This window comes from Chiloscyllium plagiosum, chromosome 11, assembly GCF_004010195.1.
Source record: "Chiloscyllium plagiosum isolate BGI_BamShark_2017 chromosome 11, ASM401019v2, whole genome shotgun sequence".
Taxonomy (NCBI): domain Eukaryota; kingdom Metazoa; phylum Chordata; class Chondrichthyes; order Orectolobiformes; family Hemiscylliidae; genus Chiloscyllium; species Chiloscyllium plagiosum.
In genome coordinates this window covers 42,738,277-42,757,397 of record NC_057720.1, presented here as the reverse complement: position 1 = coordinate 42,757,397, position 19,121 = coordinate 42,738,277, and the positions used below count along the sequence as shown (strand labels likewise).

At 41.3% G+C, this 19,121-nt stretch overlaps 1 protein-coding gene across 2 annotated transcripts in view; it reads right to left on the bottom strand.

The window, feature by feature from the left end:
• ttc39a (tetratricopeptide repeat domain 39A) overlaps positions 1–7,014 on the bottom strand; it is a 101,103-nt gene extending 94,089 nt beyond the window's left edge. The window contains exon 1 of one of the 2 annotated variants that reach the window (XM_043699216.1): positions 6,798–7,014. In XM_043699216.1, the coding sequence (XP_043555151.1) occupies positions 6,798–6,853 (56 nt within the window). In that variant the 5' untranslated portion in view covers positions 6,854–7,014. Of the gene's footprint in view, positions 1–6,670 lie in introns of both variants that reach the window. The other variant, XM_043699215.1, reaches the window with a different exon arrangement.
• Between the last annotated feature and the right edge of the window lie 12,107 nt (positions 7,015–19,121).

Genomic DNA, 19,121 nt, shown 5'->3' with positions numbered 1-19,121 from the left:
TGCAGGCCCTGTTGTAATGTAGGAAATGTGGCAGTTTTAGAGGAAAACAGAGAAAATCTTTTTCACCCAGAGGGTGAAACTCGTATCCTCTCCCACTTCGTATTCTTTCACATCATACCTTCAATTTACACACCTGTACACATTCTAATACCCCCTTCATCAAGAACCTGCTGTTTAGGATTCCTTGTACATATCAGCAGTGATCTAATCAAGTGGCTGAAGAGGATTGAGGCAATATCATACTGCTATTCCTATGGAGAAAGGTTCAACGTGGGCCCTTTCACAGGGTGGCTTTCATCCAGATGCAGACCATTATAGTTTACTGGTTTAATTGTGATGTTCCCTATGGCAATTTGACATTAACACATTTAAGACTGGTGATAAAAATGCAGCCAAACTAATATTTTAACTGTTAACTAATTGGCACCTCAGCCCACACCATTCAAGTTGAACCTTTGTTGAAAATGCCAATCTCAGCCCAGCCCAGCAATGAATGATTTGCAATTTACAGTGTGTCCAAATGCAGTTGGAAACTGCTAACATGTGAACCTTCATCAAGCAAACGGTAATTATGGAACAGGGCTCCTAGAGGGTCAGAAGTACTTAAGTGGATGAGTGACATTGGTGAGGCCACTTTTGGAGTGCTGTGTACAGTTCTGGTCACTCTGCTAAATGAAGATTATTATTAAATTAGAGAGGGTGCAATATTTACAAGGATGTTAACGGGACTAGATGGTTTGAAGTAGAAGAAGGTGGATATGCTGGGACAAATTGCCCTGGAGAGTCGGAGGCTGAAGGGGTGACCTTACAGACAATTATAAATCCATGAGGGGCACAAATATGATGAACAACAAAGGCCTTTTCCCGGGCGTGGGGAAGTCCAGAACTAGAGGGCAGAGGTTTAAGGCGAGAGGGGAAAAAGGGATCCAAGCAGCAGCTTGTTCATGCAGAGGGTGGTGCATATGTGGAATGAACTGGTACAATTACAGCATTTAAAAGACATTTGGACAGGAACATGAACAGGCATGGTTAGAGAGATATGTGCCAAATGCTGGCAAATGAGACTAACTTAGTTTGGGAAAACCTGGGTTGGCATGGACGAGTTGAACCGAAAGTTGTATGACACTATTAATACGCCATGGCAAAAAGGCTATGGACAAAATACAGATAAGTGGGATGAGCATAGTTTGATGTATATTGGTTGGCATATACTTAGAGATGTACCCTAAACCTATGCCCTCTAGTTCTGGACTCATCCACTCCAGGAAAAAGACCTTTACCCTATCCATGCACCTCATGGTTTTTAAACCTCTAAAAGGCCCTGCTGGGTCAAAGGGCCTGTTTCTACACTGTGCGACTCTATGATAATGAGAAGTAAACAATATCAGTTTAATAAAATGTAAAGATAATAATTTCTTTCAACGGTGTCTATTTTAGTATGGAATATATTTGTACCAAAGTATATAAATAGTAATATAGTGTGGTATTCTTAGAAGGAAAAGCTGTCTTGGGGAATCAGTGGGGAGGTCAAGCAGCATCAGAGGAGCAGGGTAGTCGACATTTCTGGTTGGAACCTTATATCAGGACTGGTATACCCCTCAGTTTGAACTGTCCTCCAGCCCAAAGCAGAGTCAATGTAGTTTTGTAAAAGGAAAGTCATGCTAACCAAGTTATTGGTGCTGCTTGAAATAGGAGCATTTGCTGTGAATAAGAGGGAACCATTGGATGTAGTATATTTAGATTTCCAGAATGCATTTAACATCCACAAAGGTTACTGCGGAAATTAAAACCTCATGGTGTAGTTAAGTAACATATTAGCATGGATGGAAAATTGACTAGCTAACAGTACAAAGTAGGCATAAATGGATCTTTTACTGGTTTGCAAGCTGTAACAAGGGGTGTTCTGTTCGAACCCGGATTGATTTTCTTTTGTTTAACCAATTTTGGTTTGGAGCTAGGAGTTGAAGGCGACCTTTGAGCAGCAATTTGTTTTATAAAAAAAAAGGAAAAACAAACAAGTGATACTTGTCCATGAAGCCAGGCCTGGAAGCTAGTTGCAGGTTGATTCTTGTTCAAAGAAATCTGTTGACATTTCCCCCACCGATGTATTATGCTTAAATAAATGGAAGATGTTTTGATATGAGCTAGGACATCACAGGGAGTTATGGTTCCAATCAGCCTAACAAAGAAAATGCTGGGAAAAAAAAAAGAGAAACCAAACCTCGCACTAGCTTTGAACTGTATTTTTGTCAGAAGGATTGTGGCTGTCAAAGCCACAGAACAGAGATTTGATTGCTCCCTGGTTATCCACCATTTATCAACTTATTGAAAGTTTGGGGAATAGAATCTTCATTACAAGAATTCAGAACTACTGGAGGCTGTTTGCATTGACCAAAATTTTCAGAAATTAAGCAAGATAATATCACAGCAAATGGGATTCTATGGATCATGGAGACTGAAGTCAAGTGGCCAGTTACATCACTCATTTTTATTTTGACTTACCCCTTAACGGTTTCTGTTGGTTTGTCTTTGAGAGAGTGGGGACTAGAACCAAAGAAGATTGGGTCTAAATCATAAACATTAATTAGATTATCTTGTTTTATTTTACTCTGTTCAAACTACTGTGTTAATAATAAATTATTAACTCCTTTGTTTAAGCAAATAAACTTGGAGTCTGTTATCAATTATTCACAGAATCTAGTTAGAAATTGTTGGGGGCAATTTTGAGGATCTTTCAATTTTGTATTGTTGCAAATACAGACAGAGGCTGATTTGCTTGGATCTGTCTTTATTTTGTAACGTGCCACAAAAACTATTGCTAATGCCTGAACTTTTAATAATTTATATAAATAACTTGGATGAATGCAACACAGTAAAGTTGTTACACTTTTTGGTGTCATAAAGATAGGTAGAAAAATAAGTTGTGAAGAGGACATACAAAAGGTACAAAAGCGTACATAGTTAGGTTAAGTGAGTAGGCAAGATCTAACATGGAAAAATGTGAAATTGTTAATTTTGACAGAGAACGAAAAAGGAAGCATATTATTTAAATGGTGAAAAATTGCTGTACTCTGGGATGCAGAGGAACCTGAGTATCCAAGTGCACAGATCGCAAAAGGATAGCGTGTAGGTACATCAATTAGGAATGTTAACAATGTTGTCAATTGTGAGAAGAATTGGTTATAAAACAAGTGAGGTTATGCTTCAGTTATCCAAGGCACTGGTGAGACCAAATGTGGAGTTTTGTGCATAATATAGGTCTCCTTATTTAAGGAATATTGAAAATGCATTGGCAGCAATTTACTAGACCACTACCTGAAATAGGTGGGTTGTCTTAAGAAAAAAGGTTGATCAGGTTAGGCTTGATTAAGAGATGATTTGACTGAAACATTAAAAATCCTAGTGGAATCATCAGGGTTGAAGTGAAAAGAATTTTTCTCTCATCAGAGAACCTAGAACCAGACATCACTGTATAAAAATAAGCGATCATCCATTTAAAACAAAAATGAGAAAAATAAATTCTAAGAGTCAAGACTCTTTAGAATTCTTCCTCAAAACACAGTGGAAGCAGAGACTTTGAATATTTTTTAAAAGATATAAGCGAATAGATTCTTGATAAGCAAGGCTGTGCAAGGTTATGGATCATAGGCAGGAATGTGGATTTCAATGTTTAAGGCAGATCATCCACTGTTATATTAAATGGTGGAGCAAGTTCAAGTAGCCAAATGGCACAACCCAGCTCCAAACTCTCAGGTTTCATGTAACCATCTAAAATATTTGCATTTCATTATTCTGGCCTCTTGACCATCTGATTTTAATTGTGTCATGCCTTCAGCTGAGGAGGCCCTAAATTCTGGAAGTTTCACCCTAAACCTCTCCACACCCCTTCCCTCCATTAAGACACTCCCTTAACCCTAGTCTGTTAGACCATACTTTTGGTCACCTGCCCAAAGGTGTCTTACATGATGTCGTGCCTCTGAAGTGCCTTGCGAGACTACAATACTTTAAAAATGCTATACATAATCAAGTTTGCAAGTTGAGAAGACTTGTAGCTCAGGTTGAGGTTCTGGATGTAGGTTTGCTCACTGAGCTGGAAGGTTCATTTTCAAATGTTTTGTCGCCATACTAGGTAACATCTTCAGCGAGCCTCCCAACGAAGCACTGCTGATGATTCCTGCTTTCTATTTATATAGATGGGTTTCTTGGGTTGGTGACGCTATTTCCTGTGGTGATGTCATTTCCTGTTCTTTTTCTCAGGGGGTGGTAAATCAAGTCCAAGTCAATGTGTTTGTTGATAGAGTTCCAGTTGGAATGTCATGCTTCTAGGAATTCTCATGCATGTTTCTGTTTGGCTTGTGCTAGGATGGATGTGTTGTCCCAGTCGAAGTGGTGTCCTTCCTCATCTGTATTACGAGGAAGGACACCACTTCGACTGGGACAACACATCCATCCTAGGACAAGCCAAACATAGACATGCACGAGAATTCCTAGAAGCATGACGTTCCAACCGGAAGTCTATCAACAAACACACTGAGGTAGACCCCATCCACCACCCCCTGAGAAAAAGAACAGGAAATGACATCACCAACCCACAGAAACCCAAACATAAAAATAGAAAGCAGGAATCATCAGAAGTGCTTCGTCTGGAGGCTGACTGAACATGTTACCTAGTATGGTGACGAAACAACTGAAAATGAACCTTCCAGCTCAGCGAGTAAACCTACATCCATAATCAAGTTCATAATGATAACACAGACATCTAAATTAAACAAAGTAAACGAAAACTCATTTTTCAATTGGATTCTAACAATAGGGTGATATCATATACCCCAAAGGGTGTATTTTGAGTGGCATGTAAAAAGGCCAGGTGCCCAGCCCACCTTCACACCCTGCCCCAAGCCCACCTCCCCATTGTCAGCTGTAATCAGTTACACATTTAACATGTAACTAAGTGTTTATGGACCAACTAAATGTGTTTAAAGCTCAATTGACCCCAATATTACCATGTCCACATCATAAAACAGTTGCGGTGTCTTTTGTTGTTTAGTTTTATTCCCACACCCGTCAGTTTGGGTTAGACCAGTCGAAAAGAAGGATAGATCAAGAATGGTCTTTAGACTTGGGTTTCTTTATAACACTTTTTATTAAGACTGAACTCCACATATTAAGTTTAGGGATACACCAGCTCAAATCTTTACTGTTATATTATTGAAAAGTTATTCCCTGAACTCTTCTACATCATGCTCGTTAGTTTTCTCTGCATGATTTTCCACATATATATGTTTCTCACATTCACAGGGCCAGACTGCAGGCTTTTCCATCATCATGCGTTTTCCTTTTCTTAAACTCCACCTACACTGTGTTGTTTATCCCCCACAAGCAGAAGCTTGTGATATCATGACAACATTATTTCAGGGTCCAAAACCTCTTAGGAAACAGTATAGGCAGTCCGGGTGTTTTTTTAAAAAAATCAACAGGAATGAAGGAGTGCTTTTTTTTCTGGAAAGTGCTCGGTGCCTACTCCTAAAAAGATTGTTTATCGCTTCCTTCCAGCCCATACAACCTTTAAAACCCACTCTTCCATTTCGTTTATTCCCATCCCTTAGAGGCAAAACACCTCCTGTCCTATGCCTCGGAGTTCAGTGGGTCTGGTAATCATTGGACCTTTTCTGTGGGCTCGAGTACAGTTCCGGCAGTGCCAACCACAAAGCTCTGGTCCTGCCAAACTGTTGGACCTAGAGGGAGTGGGACTCCCTCAAATCCCATTCAGTACTGATTTAACCCACTCGTCCCCTCCTCCCCTGTAAGTTTTAGCTGACAAAAATTAAGAGATAACAAGTTTTTGGCACCTACTTGCACAATACTGTAATGGACCACTGGATCCAGCTTTAGGAAGTACATATGAGGCAATGTAAGAATAGGGAAATTTCTTTTGAATAGTAACATTTAATTAAGTATTGAAAATGAAAAGGAGTCAAAAAGGCATTTTGTTTTTCTACACAACTCTAACATGAAAAAGGCACCAAACATAAATTATGAACAGAAACTGGCAGTGAAGACAGTGGACAAACACTGGGAAACTGTTAAATGAAAGATGTTTAACCATAAACTAGACATTATCCCAAAAGAATGAGTGCAGAGCTGGGATTTCAGGAGTTAAAACATCCCAGTAAGACAGACATTTAACAAATCTCGAGAAAATATACGAGGGGAGAAAAAGATAGTTAAACCAAGGGAAGTATGCTTGACAGGTACGATAAAAAGAAATTGTAAGGGTTTTATAAAACATATGGCGGGGGTGGAAGAGAAGAGTTTAAGAAGAAAACGGGCCAATGAGAAATGGGATGGGAGCACTCATGGCGGACGAAGGAATGTTATGACTTTACCCAATTTTTTTTTAAAGAACTGTTTAAAAGTGGAAGCGGAGAGTAACTAATTTTAAAATTTAAATTGGAAAAGCATCATGCGCCGATGGGTTACATTACGGAATGTCTACCAAAGTTCCAGAGAAAATAGGAAAATTGGTTCTTTAGTGTGCACTATTTTGCTGTTTTGTGCAAATACACACGAATTATTTAATGAACGACGTTAAACAGATGAACCTTAACACCCAGCGACAGGAGTTGAGGCGCCACTGTTAGAACAATCCAAGAGTTTAATGAGCACTGACCTCACGTCGGCCTTACTCTTCTGTTTCCAACGCGATGTGAAGTTCATGAGTGCAGACATCAATTCAAAAGACGAATCCAAATTCTGCTAAGTTAACTTGAGTTCCTTTAAATCCTTGAATCGTTTACCTCTGTGTTCTGCTTTCGTTGACTGAAGTGAATGACGTGGGAAACGTTGTCTTCATTCCACAGATGTGCCACTCCCAGGCGACGCCTCGTCAATAATCAATCTCCGCCTGATGAACGAGTTCATTCATGAGCTGAAAACTTCCCAAAGTCTTGTTAAATGTAGAACGAGAAATTAAAAACAAAACAATACAGGTGAACGTTTCTAAAGTTGTTACAAAATTGCTCTAATTCATAATTTCTACCAACCGATACTTTTATTTTAAAGTAAAAACAGAAATTGCTGGAAAAACCATCAGGTCTGGCAACATCTGTAGAGAGAAAAAATATTAACATTTTCGGATCCAGTGACCCTTCTTTAGAACTGACTGTAAGGAGGAAAAGATAGGTATACATGAAGATGGTTGGGTGAGGGGGAGGAGTAAATGAGATACCCATACCCCTCAGCAATCTCCCTCCCCTCTGAGTCCATTGCCCTTCTCAAAACCACCTCCTGTCATGTATTTACTGTCCCTTCTTCTGACCCTCTCTGCTGAATGTGTCTGTATTATCCTTCTGAGGCTCCACGTCAATGAATTTTGGACATTTGACATTGAACTCTTCTTCCATTGCCTTTGCCTTTGCGCCCAAGAGTCCTCATCCTGTCCCACAGATCCCTTCACTCGCCTCAACACACTCCCTCCACCTGGACTCCTCCCTCTGTCCTTTTCCCTTCATTCAACCTGTTCATAAGGAACTGTCAATGTGGTACTGGTCATCTTAATTTGTCTTCGCCCACCCATTCCAACCTATCTCCCTCTGAACAGCCTAATTCCTTACGCTTAGATCCAAACCTGACTCTATAATTAAGCCTGCTGGCAAGGATGGTGGTAATATTGTCTGGTGGATTGACCTCTACATGGCAGATGCCAAACACCAGCTCTCAGAAACCTCATTTAATCTCCCTCTGGACCATAATCCCACCATGGAACATCAGACTAAGGTGTCCACAATGTTTAACTAATCTAATTTCATCTCATCATCTCCCCTACCCCCCATCACTGCCTCTAAGTCCATAGTCCTCCAACCAATGCAGCCTCCTCTGCCTCCTCCCCAAATCCACAAATGGTACGGGTGGGGAAGACCCATTTCTTCTGCCTGCTCCTGCCCCACAGAACCCCGACCTCAACTCAAGTTTTGTCTCCCCTTGTCCAGTCCCTTCCCACTTACATCTATGACTCTTCTGATACTTTACATCAGGATATCCAGATCACAGACTCCAGCCACCTTTACCATGGATATGCAATCCCTTTACACATCCATCCTCAATCAGGGCTCTCCGCTTCTTCCTGGAAGAAAGGTCTGAACTATCCCCATTTACCACTACCCTCCTCCTGTCCAAGTTCGTCCTCACTCTAAACAATGTCTCTTTTAACTTCTCTCACAGGTCAGAGGTCTATCCATGGATACCTGCATAAGCCCAGTTATGCCTGTCTCTGTCTTTGTTCCACTCCTATTCAGGCCCCCAATCATAACTCTTTCTCAGGTACATCGGTGGCATTGTTGGTGCTGCTTACCCCTCTTGTCTGGAATTGGAAAAGTTTATCTATTTCACTTTCAATTTCCATCCTGCTCTTACCTTCACCTGGTCCACTTCTGACTCCAGCCCTCACTTGCTCAACATCTGTTTCCATTTCTCACATAAGCTGGCAACTAATTTCCACTATGAACCCTCTGACTCCCAGTTACTGTGACTATACCTCCTCACACCCTGCTTCCTGTAAAGACTCTATTCCATTCTCCCAGTTCCTTTGCCTCGTTACATCTGTTCCAATGAAGCCAATTTCGACAAGGGCGTCGCCACAAAGTCCATCTTCTTCCTTAAAAGAGGATTCTCCACCAACATCATTGACAGGGCCCTCAGCAGTGTCTGACCCATTTCCCACACCGGCCCTCACACCCTCTCTCCCCTCTCATGACAGCGATACGGACCTACTATCCTCACCTACTATCCCATCAGCATCCATGTCCAAAACATCATCAACCACCATTTTCACCACCTCCAGTGAGATGTCACCGTCAGACACATATGCCCCTCCTTGTCAGCCTTTTGCAGGGACAATTCCCTTCAGGACACCTTGAGCGAATCCTCCTCCAGTCTCAACATCTCTCCAAATCCCCACATCGCTTTCCCTTGCAACTATAGAACTTGTAACACCTGCTTGCTTACTTACTTCCTCCTCACTATTTAAGGCCCTATACACATCTTTCAAGTGAAGCAGCACTTTACCTGCACTTCTCTCAATATAGTTTAGATCAGTGTGGTGCTGGAAAAGCACAGCACGTCAGCAAGCATCTGAGCAGCAGGAAAATTGACTTTTCAGGCAAAAATCCTTCTCTCAATATAACCTACTGTATTTACTGCTCACAATGTGCTCTCCTCTACATTGGGGAGATGAATTCAGACCAGGCAACCCGCTTTGCTAAAGATATACATTTTGTCTGCAGGTAGAGGGTCGTGGACCTGACCAGGTAGTCATGGAGGCAACGGTCTTTGCGGAAGGTGGAAAGGGGTGGGGAGGGAAATATATCCCTGGTGTGGGGTCTGTTTGGAGGTGGCAGAAATGTCGGCAGATGATTTGGTTTATGCAAAGGTTGGTAGGGTGGAAGGTGAAATGTCGGCGGATGATTTGGTTTATGCAAAGGTTGGTAGGGTGGAAGGTGAGCACCAGGGGTGTTCTGTCCTTGTTACGGTTGGAGGCTTGCTGTCAGGCTTGCTGTAGTACTCCAATGAAACTCAGAGTAAGCTGGGAGAATGGCAGCTAATTTTCTGCTTGGGAACTCTGCAGCTTTCTGACTCCATATAGTCAGAGAGCCTGAAGGGTGGAGAGATAAGTGAGAGGAGGGTGGGGGTGGGGAGAAAGTAGCATAGAGTACAATAGGTGAGTGGGGGAAGGGATGAAGGTGATAGGTCAGGGGTGGGGGAGGCTGGAGTGGATAGGTGGAAAAGAAGATAGGCAGGTAGGACAAGTCATGGGGACAGTGCTGAACTGAAAGTTTGGAACTGGGGTGAGGTGGGGGAAGTGGAAATGAGGAAACTGTTGAAGTCCACATTGATACCCTGGGGTCAAGTGTTCCGAGGCGGAAGATGAGACATTCTTCCTCCAAGCGTCTGATGGTGAGGGAGCGACGGTGAAGTAGGCCCAGGACCTCCATGTCCTCGGCTGAGCGGGAGGGGGAGTTGAAATGTTGGGCCACAGGGCGGTGTGGTTGATTGGTGCGGGTGTCCCAGAGATGTTCCCTAAAGTGCTCTGCTAGGAGGCGTCCAGTCTCCCCAATGTAGAGGAGACCACATTGGGAGCAACGGATACAATAAATGATATTGGTGGATGTGCAGGTAAAACTTTGATGGATGTGGAAGGCTCCTTTGGGGCCTTGGATGGAGGTGAGGGAGGTGGTGTGGGCGCAGGTTTTGCAATTCCTGCGGTGGCAGGGGAAGGTACCAGGACGGGAGGGTGGGTTGTAGGGGGTCGTGGACCTGACCAGGTAGTCACGGTGGCAACGGTCTTTGCGGAAGGCGGAAAGGGATGGGAAGGGAAATATATCCCTGGTGGTGGGGTCTGTTTGGAGTTGACTGAAATGTCGGCGGATGATTTGGTTTATGCAAAGGTTGGTAGGGTGGAAGGTGAGCACTAGGGGTGTTCTGTCCTTGTTATGGTTGGAGGAGTGGGGTCTGAGGGCAGAGGTGCGGGATGTGGACGAGATGCATTGGAGGGCATCTTTAACCATGTGGGAAGGGAAATTGCGGTCTCTAAAGAAGGAGGCCATCTGGTGTGTTCTGTAGTGGAACTGGTCCTCCTGGGAGCAGATATGGAGGTGGCGGAGGAATTGGGAATATGGGATGGCATTTTTGCAGGAGGTAGGGTGGGAAGAGGTGTAATCCAGGTAGCTGTGGGAGTCGGTGGGTTTGTTAAAGATGTCAATGTCAAGTCGGTCGTCATTAATGGAGATGGAGAAGGGAAGGGAAGGGAGGTGTCAGAGATGGTCCAGGTAAATTTAAGGTCCGTTGCTCCTGGTGCAGTCTCCTCTACATTGGGGAGACTGGACGCCTCCTAGCAGAGCGCTTTAGGGAACATCTCTGGGACACCCACACCAATCAACCCCACCGCCCTGTGGCCCAACATTTCAACTCCCCCTTCCACTCAGCCGAGGACATGGAGGTCCTGGGCCTCCTTCACCGCCGCTCCCTCACCACCAGACACCTGGAGGAAGAATGCCTCTTCTTCCGCCTTGGAACACTTGATCCCCAGGGCATCAATGTGGACTTCACCAGTTTCGTCATTTCCCCTTTCCCCACCTCACCCCAGTTCCAAACCTCCAGCTCAACACTGTCCCCTTGTCTTGTCCGGACTTGTCTGACCTGCCCAGCTCCTTTTCCACCTATCCACTCAGCACCACTCTAATCTAGACTCTGGTATCCAGCATCTGCAGTCATTGTTTTTACCTATCTGACTCAATATAGTGTTCGACAATTTTAGGGCTTGAACACCTTCTCCCATGTCCTTACCCCAACCCCAACACAACAGGCCTCGTCTTCACATCAGCCTGTACCACGAACAACCCATTGTCAGCCACAAATGGTCCCCATTGGAAGATCCTGAATCACCGAGACTGAACTTTACCTATTCATTTGCCTACCCAACTCTTCTCTTAGTGTTCCATCTTCAGCTATTGTTTGCTCCCTCCCATCCATAATCCCATCTTCAGCATATTTAGCAACCTTTTCCGAGCTTCAATCAGTTCTGAAGAGGGGTCACTGGACCCATACATTAACTCTGCTTTGTCTCCACAGGTGCTGCCAGACCAGCAATTTCTGTTTTAGTTTCTGATTTCCAGAAACTGCAATTCTTTGTTTTACTAAAAAAAAATTTAAGATCCATGTAAAAATGAGGAATTCAGGAGAAACTATTTTTCTAAGAGGGTATTACTTGCTACCGCAAGGATTATTGAGGGGAACAGTGGTGCCTTTAAGGGGGAGCTGAAGAAGATGACAGAGGAATGAAAGTAACACAAGATCTGGGCCATATTCATTCATAGGGTTCAACAAAGTTACAGTGGGAGGAAGAGCATGCAGAGCATACATGTAGGCATGGACCATTCGGGGAATGGCCTGATTTTACACTGTAAATTCTATGTAATGTTTATCTTAGATTTAATACTGTCACTTGCATCTAGGTAGGTGAAAAGTGTATAATGTTGCCATGCAGCAGCACCATCTTAGATTACAGAATAAATGGTCATTAAATTGTTGTTACTTAAACTGAACCAGCTTCAAATATTCATTTTTTTTCCCTCTCTGTAGACCTCATCCTCTCTGCTCCTCCAGTCACCTCTGTCCGACACAATCCCTGGGGTCCTAACAAAGTGCTTCTTTTCTGCCATTACCAGCACCGTTGCTTCCATGTCCACCAGTTCTGAGCTGGAGACAGTCACACTTCGTGGATCCCGACTTCCTCAGATGCAGGATATCAACTTACTCAATCAGGTATCGTGCTTTCAGCTTATGTTTTTTTTCCTGTCTTGTTGACTCACGTGTATGTTATCTAAACCATTAAATCCTTCAAATAAAGCAGACAAATCTAGGACAGAGCATTCCACTTGATCGGTACCATTTCCACAAACATTCAATAATGTTCAGTAGCAGCAGTGTGTACCATGTACAAGATGCAGAAATTCACCAAGGTTTCTCAGACAGCACCTTCCAAATCCATGATCATTACCATCAATAAGAACAAAAAGACACCAAAAATATGGGAGCTCCACCACCTACAAGTTGCCCTCCAAGCCACACACCATCCAGACTTGGAAACATTTCGCTCTTTAATATTGTTGAGTCAAAATCCTGAATGGTACCTATACCAAATTGACTGCAGCAGTTCGAGAAGGTAGTTCACTACCAACTTTGAAAGGATAACTAGATTGGGCAATAAATTCTGGCTGAGCTAGTGAGGCCCACATTCTGAGAGTTAATTAAAAAAAAACACATTTTATATGCTTAGGCAAGCTGTACGAAAATACCAAAAATTGAAATTCATTGTGTTAATCCAGAAAAGGGCCAGGGTTAACCATAAATGATGTGTTGATGTATTGCATCGTAAATATTATGAACTTGAAATTAATCTTCAGTTTTGGGGCTGAACAGACATTACAACAATCAGTACACTTCAAGTCCTTGCTGTGAAAGACACTCTGAGGTCACAATTGATACTGTATAAATGTAAAATGATTTGGCGTATGTAAATCTAATCTTGTGGAAATCTGGTCATTTCTGGCTGGGTCATAACATTTAAACTGTTGTATAGTAAACAATATTTTTGGATGACTGATTAAATGGCATTTAATCAATCATACCTCACTTGCACTGTAACCAGAAACACTCCCCACCCCAATTACTGGCTCTCTGGCCCGTGGCACTGTTTCAGGGTGGATTTCCTGTTGCCTAGTAGTCTAACAAGTTCTGTAATTACAAATAAAAAACTAGTTTGATATATCTAGAAAGATGGCAATCCATACACAATATTACGTAGACAATTAGAAATTCGAAGGAGGAGGACCATCCATAATGGTAAAGGATTAGAGAGCAGTATTAATTTTTTTGAAAAACTGCCTCTGAAGACCATGAAGTAAAATCAGTATTGGTAGAAATTAGGAACATTAAGAGTCAGAAAACAAAGGAGGGAATAGTTTATAGGCTTCCGGTCAGTCACTGCAGTATTGGACACAAGATAAATTAGGCATTATAGAAATAATGTTATAAAGACAATGTGAATTATTGTGCAGAATTTTAATTTTCATATAGATTGGGACACAGAGTTCTAGAAGTTAATTTATAAAATATTTTCATGACATTTTCATGGAGTGATATGCTGTGGAACTATCAAAATAAAGTTATCTCCAATCTAGTATTGTGCAATGAGGCAGGATTCATAGAATCATAGAACATATAGAACATAGAAGAATACAGCGCAGTACAGGCCCTTCGGCCCTTGATGTTGCGCCGATCCAAGCCCACCTAACCTACACTAGCCCACTATCCTCCATATGCCTATCCAATGCCTGCTTAAATGCCCATAGATTGATGAATAATATCATACTAACAGATCCTCTGAAATAAGATCATGATACCACTGAATTTCATACTAAATTTGAAAATAATGCACTCTAAATGCAAATGACAATTTTAAACACAAAGTCAATTATAGAAGAAGGTTAATTGGGTAAATAGACTGAAAACTATGACTATGAATAAGCAATAGAAAATATTGACATACACAATTCAAAACCTTCAATAAGAGTCATCCCATTGAGAACCAAAAACTCAACATGGAAATTCCACCCATAACTCACTCTACAAGCTAAAAATAGCATTAACTTTTCGTCTCCTTATCTGAGGAAATATATATTGGCATTGGGGGCAGTTCAAAGAACTGGGTTGATTTCAAGCATGGATGGATTTTCTTCTGAGGAAATGTTGAGTTTTGGAGGTTAGGTTTGTACTCATTGGAGTTTAGAGAAATAAGAGGTGACTTTATTGAAACATGCAAGATTCTTAACATGATGGATGCAGAGGTTGTTCCCCTTTGTGGAAAAATTCAGGACCGGGGCCATAATTGAAGTTTCCCATTCCTGGAACCATTCATAGTACCCTCTTCTGCACTTCTCCCATGCATTTACATCATTCCTGAAGTCCTGGCACCCAGAACTGTACACAATACTCCAGGTGAAGTCTAAGTAGTTTCTTATGTAAGTTCAGAATAACCTCTTTGTTCTTGTACAGTATGCCCCATTAATGAAACTAGTCTATACGCTTTACGAACTGCTCATTTTACCTGTTTTGCCAAAATAGGCTTAAGGCCTTAAGACTCTTAAGGGACAAATCCCTAGCACCTCATAGCCTACACCCCAGGGGATCTAAAAGAGATAGCTGCAGAGGTAGTGAATGCACTTAGCCATGATTTCCAAAAATCCTTAGAATTGGGAATGGTGCCATCAGATTAGAAGTTAAAATTACTACACTATTTTTCAAGAACAGAGGAACTACAGGACACTTAGAGGAATATCAATTAGAGTCATACAGTCATAGAGATGTACAGCACGGAAACAGACCCTTTAGTTCAACCATGCCAACAAGCTATCCTAACCTAATCTAGTCCCAGTTGTCAGCACTTGGCCCATATCCCTCTAAATCCTTCCTATTCATATACCTACCTAGATGCCTTTTAAATGTTTGGAATTGTATCAGCCTCCACCACTTCCTCTAGCAGCTGATTCCATACATGCACCACCCTTTGCATGAATAAGTTGCCCTAAGTGGCTTTTATAGGTTTAGAGTGAGAGGGGAAATCTATGCCCTCTAACTCTGGACTCTCCCACTCCAGAGAAAAGGCCTGATCTATTTACCTATCCATATGCCTCATGATTTTATAAACCTCTATAAGGTCACCCCTCGGCTTTCGACACTCCAGGGAATACAGGCCCAGCATATTCAGCTTCTCCCTGTAGCTCAAATCCTGCAACCCTGGCAACATCCTTGTAAATCTTTTCTGAGCCCTTTCAAGATTCACAACATCCTTCCGATTGGAGGGAGACCAGAATTGGAGGCAATATTCCAAAAGTGGCCTAACCAATGTCCTGTACAGTTGCAAATGCTAAGACCTATTATTAAGTTTTAATGCACTTGGAAATGTTTATAGAACAGGTCAATATGGTTTTATGTAACCAGTAAAGGATGTAACCAGCAAGTTGGATAAGGGGAACTGGTAGTTGTATATGGATTTCCTTAAGTCAGTATGTTAAAATACAATACAAGAGGTTAATAGTCTCTGGGGTGATTGTAAGAGAGGAGTGGGGGTGTGGTGTCTAATGATGAGAGGCTGAGCAACTTGGAGTTATAGTTTTAGGGGAAATGGTAGTTTAGTGGTATTGTTATCCTTCTTAGTTGCTGGATCCAAATACTGCAACTCCCTCCTTTACATCACTGTGGGAGTACCTCCACCACAGATTGCAGCATTTAACAAGGTGGCTCACCACCATCTTTCTCAAGAGTAATTAGAGATTGGCAATAAATGCTGGCCTTGCCAGTGACAGTCACATCCCATGAATAAACACACAAATTAATGGAGGAGGAGAGGATGAATGGAGAAGATTGCAAGCCCGTGCAGAATCTTAAATAAGATCACCTCCCTTTCTTGTTAGCTACAATATGCATAGGTCCAACCTTTCCTTAAACGACAAACATTTCATTCCAGCAATCAGCCAAATAAAGCTTTCCTGAATTGTTTCCAATGCAAGTATATCCCTCCTTAAATAAGAAATCCAAAGCTATATTCAGAGCTCCAGATGTAGTCTCACTGATGCCTCTATGGTTGTAGCAATATGATTGTATTTTACATCTCATTTCCTTTGCAATAAAGACAACATTACATTTGATTCCTAATGACCAATGCTAACTTTTGTGATTCGTGTACAAGACATCCAAATCTTTCTCTGTTGCAGCATTCTGTAGTCTGTTGCTCTCTAGTTAAATGTACTAATGTTAGCAGGAAAGGATGCTGACTGTTCACACAGTAAATAACTTCAGACAATTATCCCACAATAGGGGATAATGCCTAATAATTTTTGTTTGGTTTGGGTAATCGACACCATTCTGTTGAAACACATTGGATGTGGGTAAAGATTAGAACAAAAACTCACACAAGATCTGGAATATTCATGTGGTTAGCAGCAAAGCATTTTCATTACCACTTCAATTTATTGAATGTTTAGACTGCCTCAATGTCTAGGAACACTTAACCATGGAACAGTCATTAACTCCAAGAATTCAAATAATGTGTGGTGTACACCATATAGTGAAAGCTGATGTAACTATATTTAATCACCTGAGCTATATTGAATGATTTTTTTGAGAAATGAACAGAGTTCACTTTCCCAGTTGACAGATTATCTCTCTTAGATCCAATATACTAAATTAATCAGAAAAAACAGGAATCCAATGTGGATAGGACAAAAAGTCATCTTCTTGTAATTATACTGCAACATTTGTGACCAAACAAATTCTTAAAATACTGCACTTAGTGCATCTTGTGATTCATGCTGTTGCCTTTATGCAATTCTGTTGTGGTTAACACATTTTGGATCTTTTCTACTGTTAATCTAGAATTTTTGCTTTTAGGTTTTAGGTTGCTGTCTTGAGAATTGAAGCTTCGCACTCTTGGAAGATATGTTTCACAGCTTTTGGGAGGAGAAAACCAAGCAGCTGTGTTCGTTGAAGATGTTTACTCCACATGTTGTAAAGGCATTACTATGTGCATGAAGGATAAGGGGATGACGTTATCAGCAAATTGACTTAGCATGTGCCAAGGACCACCTTCAGGAAAATTGCAATGTTTACATGCCCAGAGAAAGACCAAAGATGGTGCGATGGCAGAAGATCCCCCAAGCACCAATAATGTGAATGGTCAGTTCTGTGGACATCCATACCATCCCACATTAGACTTTTCAAATCAAAAGACAACCTGCAGAAAACAATAAAATTAATTACAGCTCAAACATATGCCAAAGACTAGGAGTCTGCTGTGAATCAAAAGGTAAAATCTAAACACTTGTGACTTTGAATAAATGGTCAGATTAACTGTAGAAATGTAGATGTAAATTTAAATGTAAAATTAACATGGAACACTGGGAACATTGAGAAATGTGAAAGTTCACTGGAATGAAGATAGCCACATGCAGAAATAATAAAATGCTAGTGAAAGTAGACCTGGAGTATGTATAGATTATGAATTATTTTGCAATGTTTCAACAGTAAGGGGATAGCCAGAGAATGAGAACTATCAAAATGCAAATGGGGTTGAAACTGAAGATAAGGAAAAGTTAACATTGAATACTTCTTTCAAGTAATTCTTCCCTCAACTTATAATGCTGAGACAAAAGGGCACAAAGCAAGTATATCCTCAAAGACTGAAGGCATTCACTGTCAAATAACAAAGGAGTCATGAACGCAGTTTTGTTCGGCAGTCATTACAAGGAAGGTGCAAGGCGCTATCAATCGGGAGGTAACTGTAAATGGGAAACAGGCTAACTTGGTAAACATTCTCAAAATTGGCAAAAGGTAATGATACATCATTGGTTACTTCAGTACCCTAAAAAATAATGTAATTTGCCATCAGGAATAAATGAGGATTTTCTACATAAGGGAATAAATAGCAGTTTAGATGCATTAAGCATATGTATGCTATAACATATTGCTCACAATAATCTAGATCTCTATGTTAAAGAAAACAGAGAGAGATTGAGTAATCATTTTGCTGAATACCTTTGCCATTTGCAAACATTTATCCTGAACTTCCAGTCATTTGTTTTTTTTTAAAATTCTCTCACTCTTGAATGATCTACTCTTGCTACTACGTCCTATGTGTCTATAACCTTTTTGCATTTTACCATCCACACCACAGACAGAGCTAAGCTATCCTATAACTTTGTTCTATTAATCCAGAGACCCAAATAACAGTCATTGACATTGCTTCAACCAGCACTTGCATAGGTGATAATCTGCCCACTGAACTCAGTCTGGGTTCCACAAGAGCCAGTCTGCTCCTGACCTCATTGCAGCCTTGGTCCAAACACAAATAAAAGAGCTGAACTCCAGAGGTGAGAGAATATCTGGTCTTAGTATGAAGACTGCATGAAAAAGCCAATGGGAATCAGGAACATTCCCCATTGATTGGAACTAAATTAGCAAAAAACGAAGGTAGTTCTATTGTTGCAAATCAGTCATCTCAGCTCCAGAACATCTCTACAGAAGCTCAAAGTCTTAAGTTCAACCATCTTCAGTTGCTTCGTTAATGGCCTTCCCAAGTTCTGAAGTGGGAATATTTGCTAATAATTGCACAATATTCAGCGCTATCTGCAACTTCTCAGATACTGAAGCAGTTAATGTTCAAATGCAGTAAAACCTGAACAATATCCAGGTTTGTTCTGAGAAATGTTTAGTAACATTCATCTCACACAAGTGCCAGGCAATGACTATTTTCAACAAGAGTCTAACCATTACCACTTGACATTCAACGATATTACCATCACTGAATCTTTCACTGTCAACATATAGGAGGTTACTACTGAACACAAACTGAACTGGACTATCCATATTAATGTTTTGGCTACATGAGAAGGTCAAGTTCTAGGAATCTTGCAGGTTCACCTTCTGACTGCCCAAAGTCTGTGCACTATTAAAAGGCGTATGTCAGGAGTACGATGGAATACTCATCAATTGCCTAGATATGCTCAGTT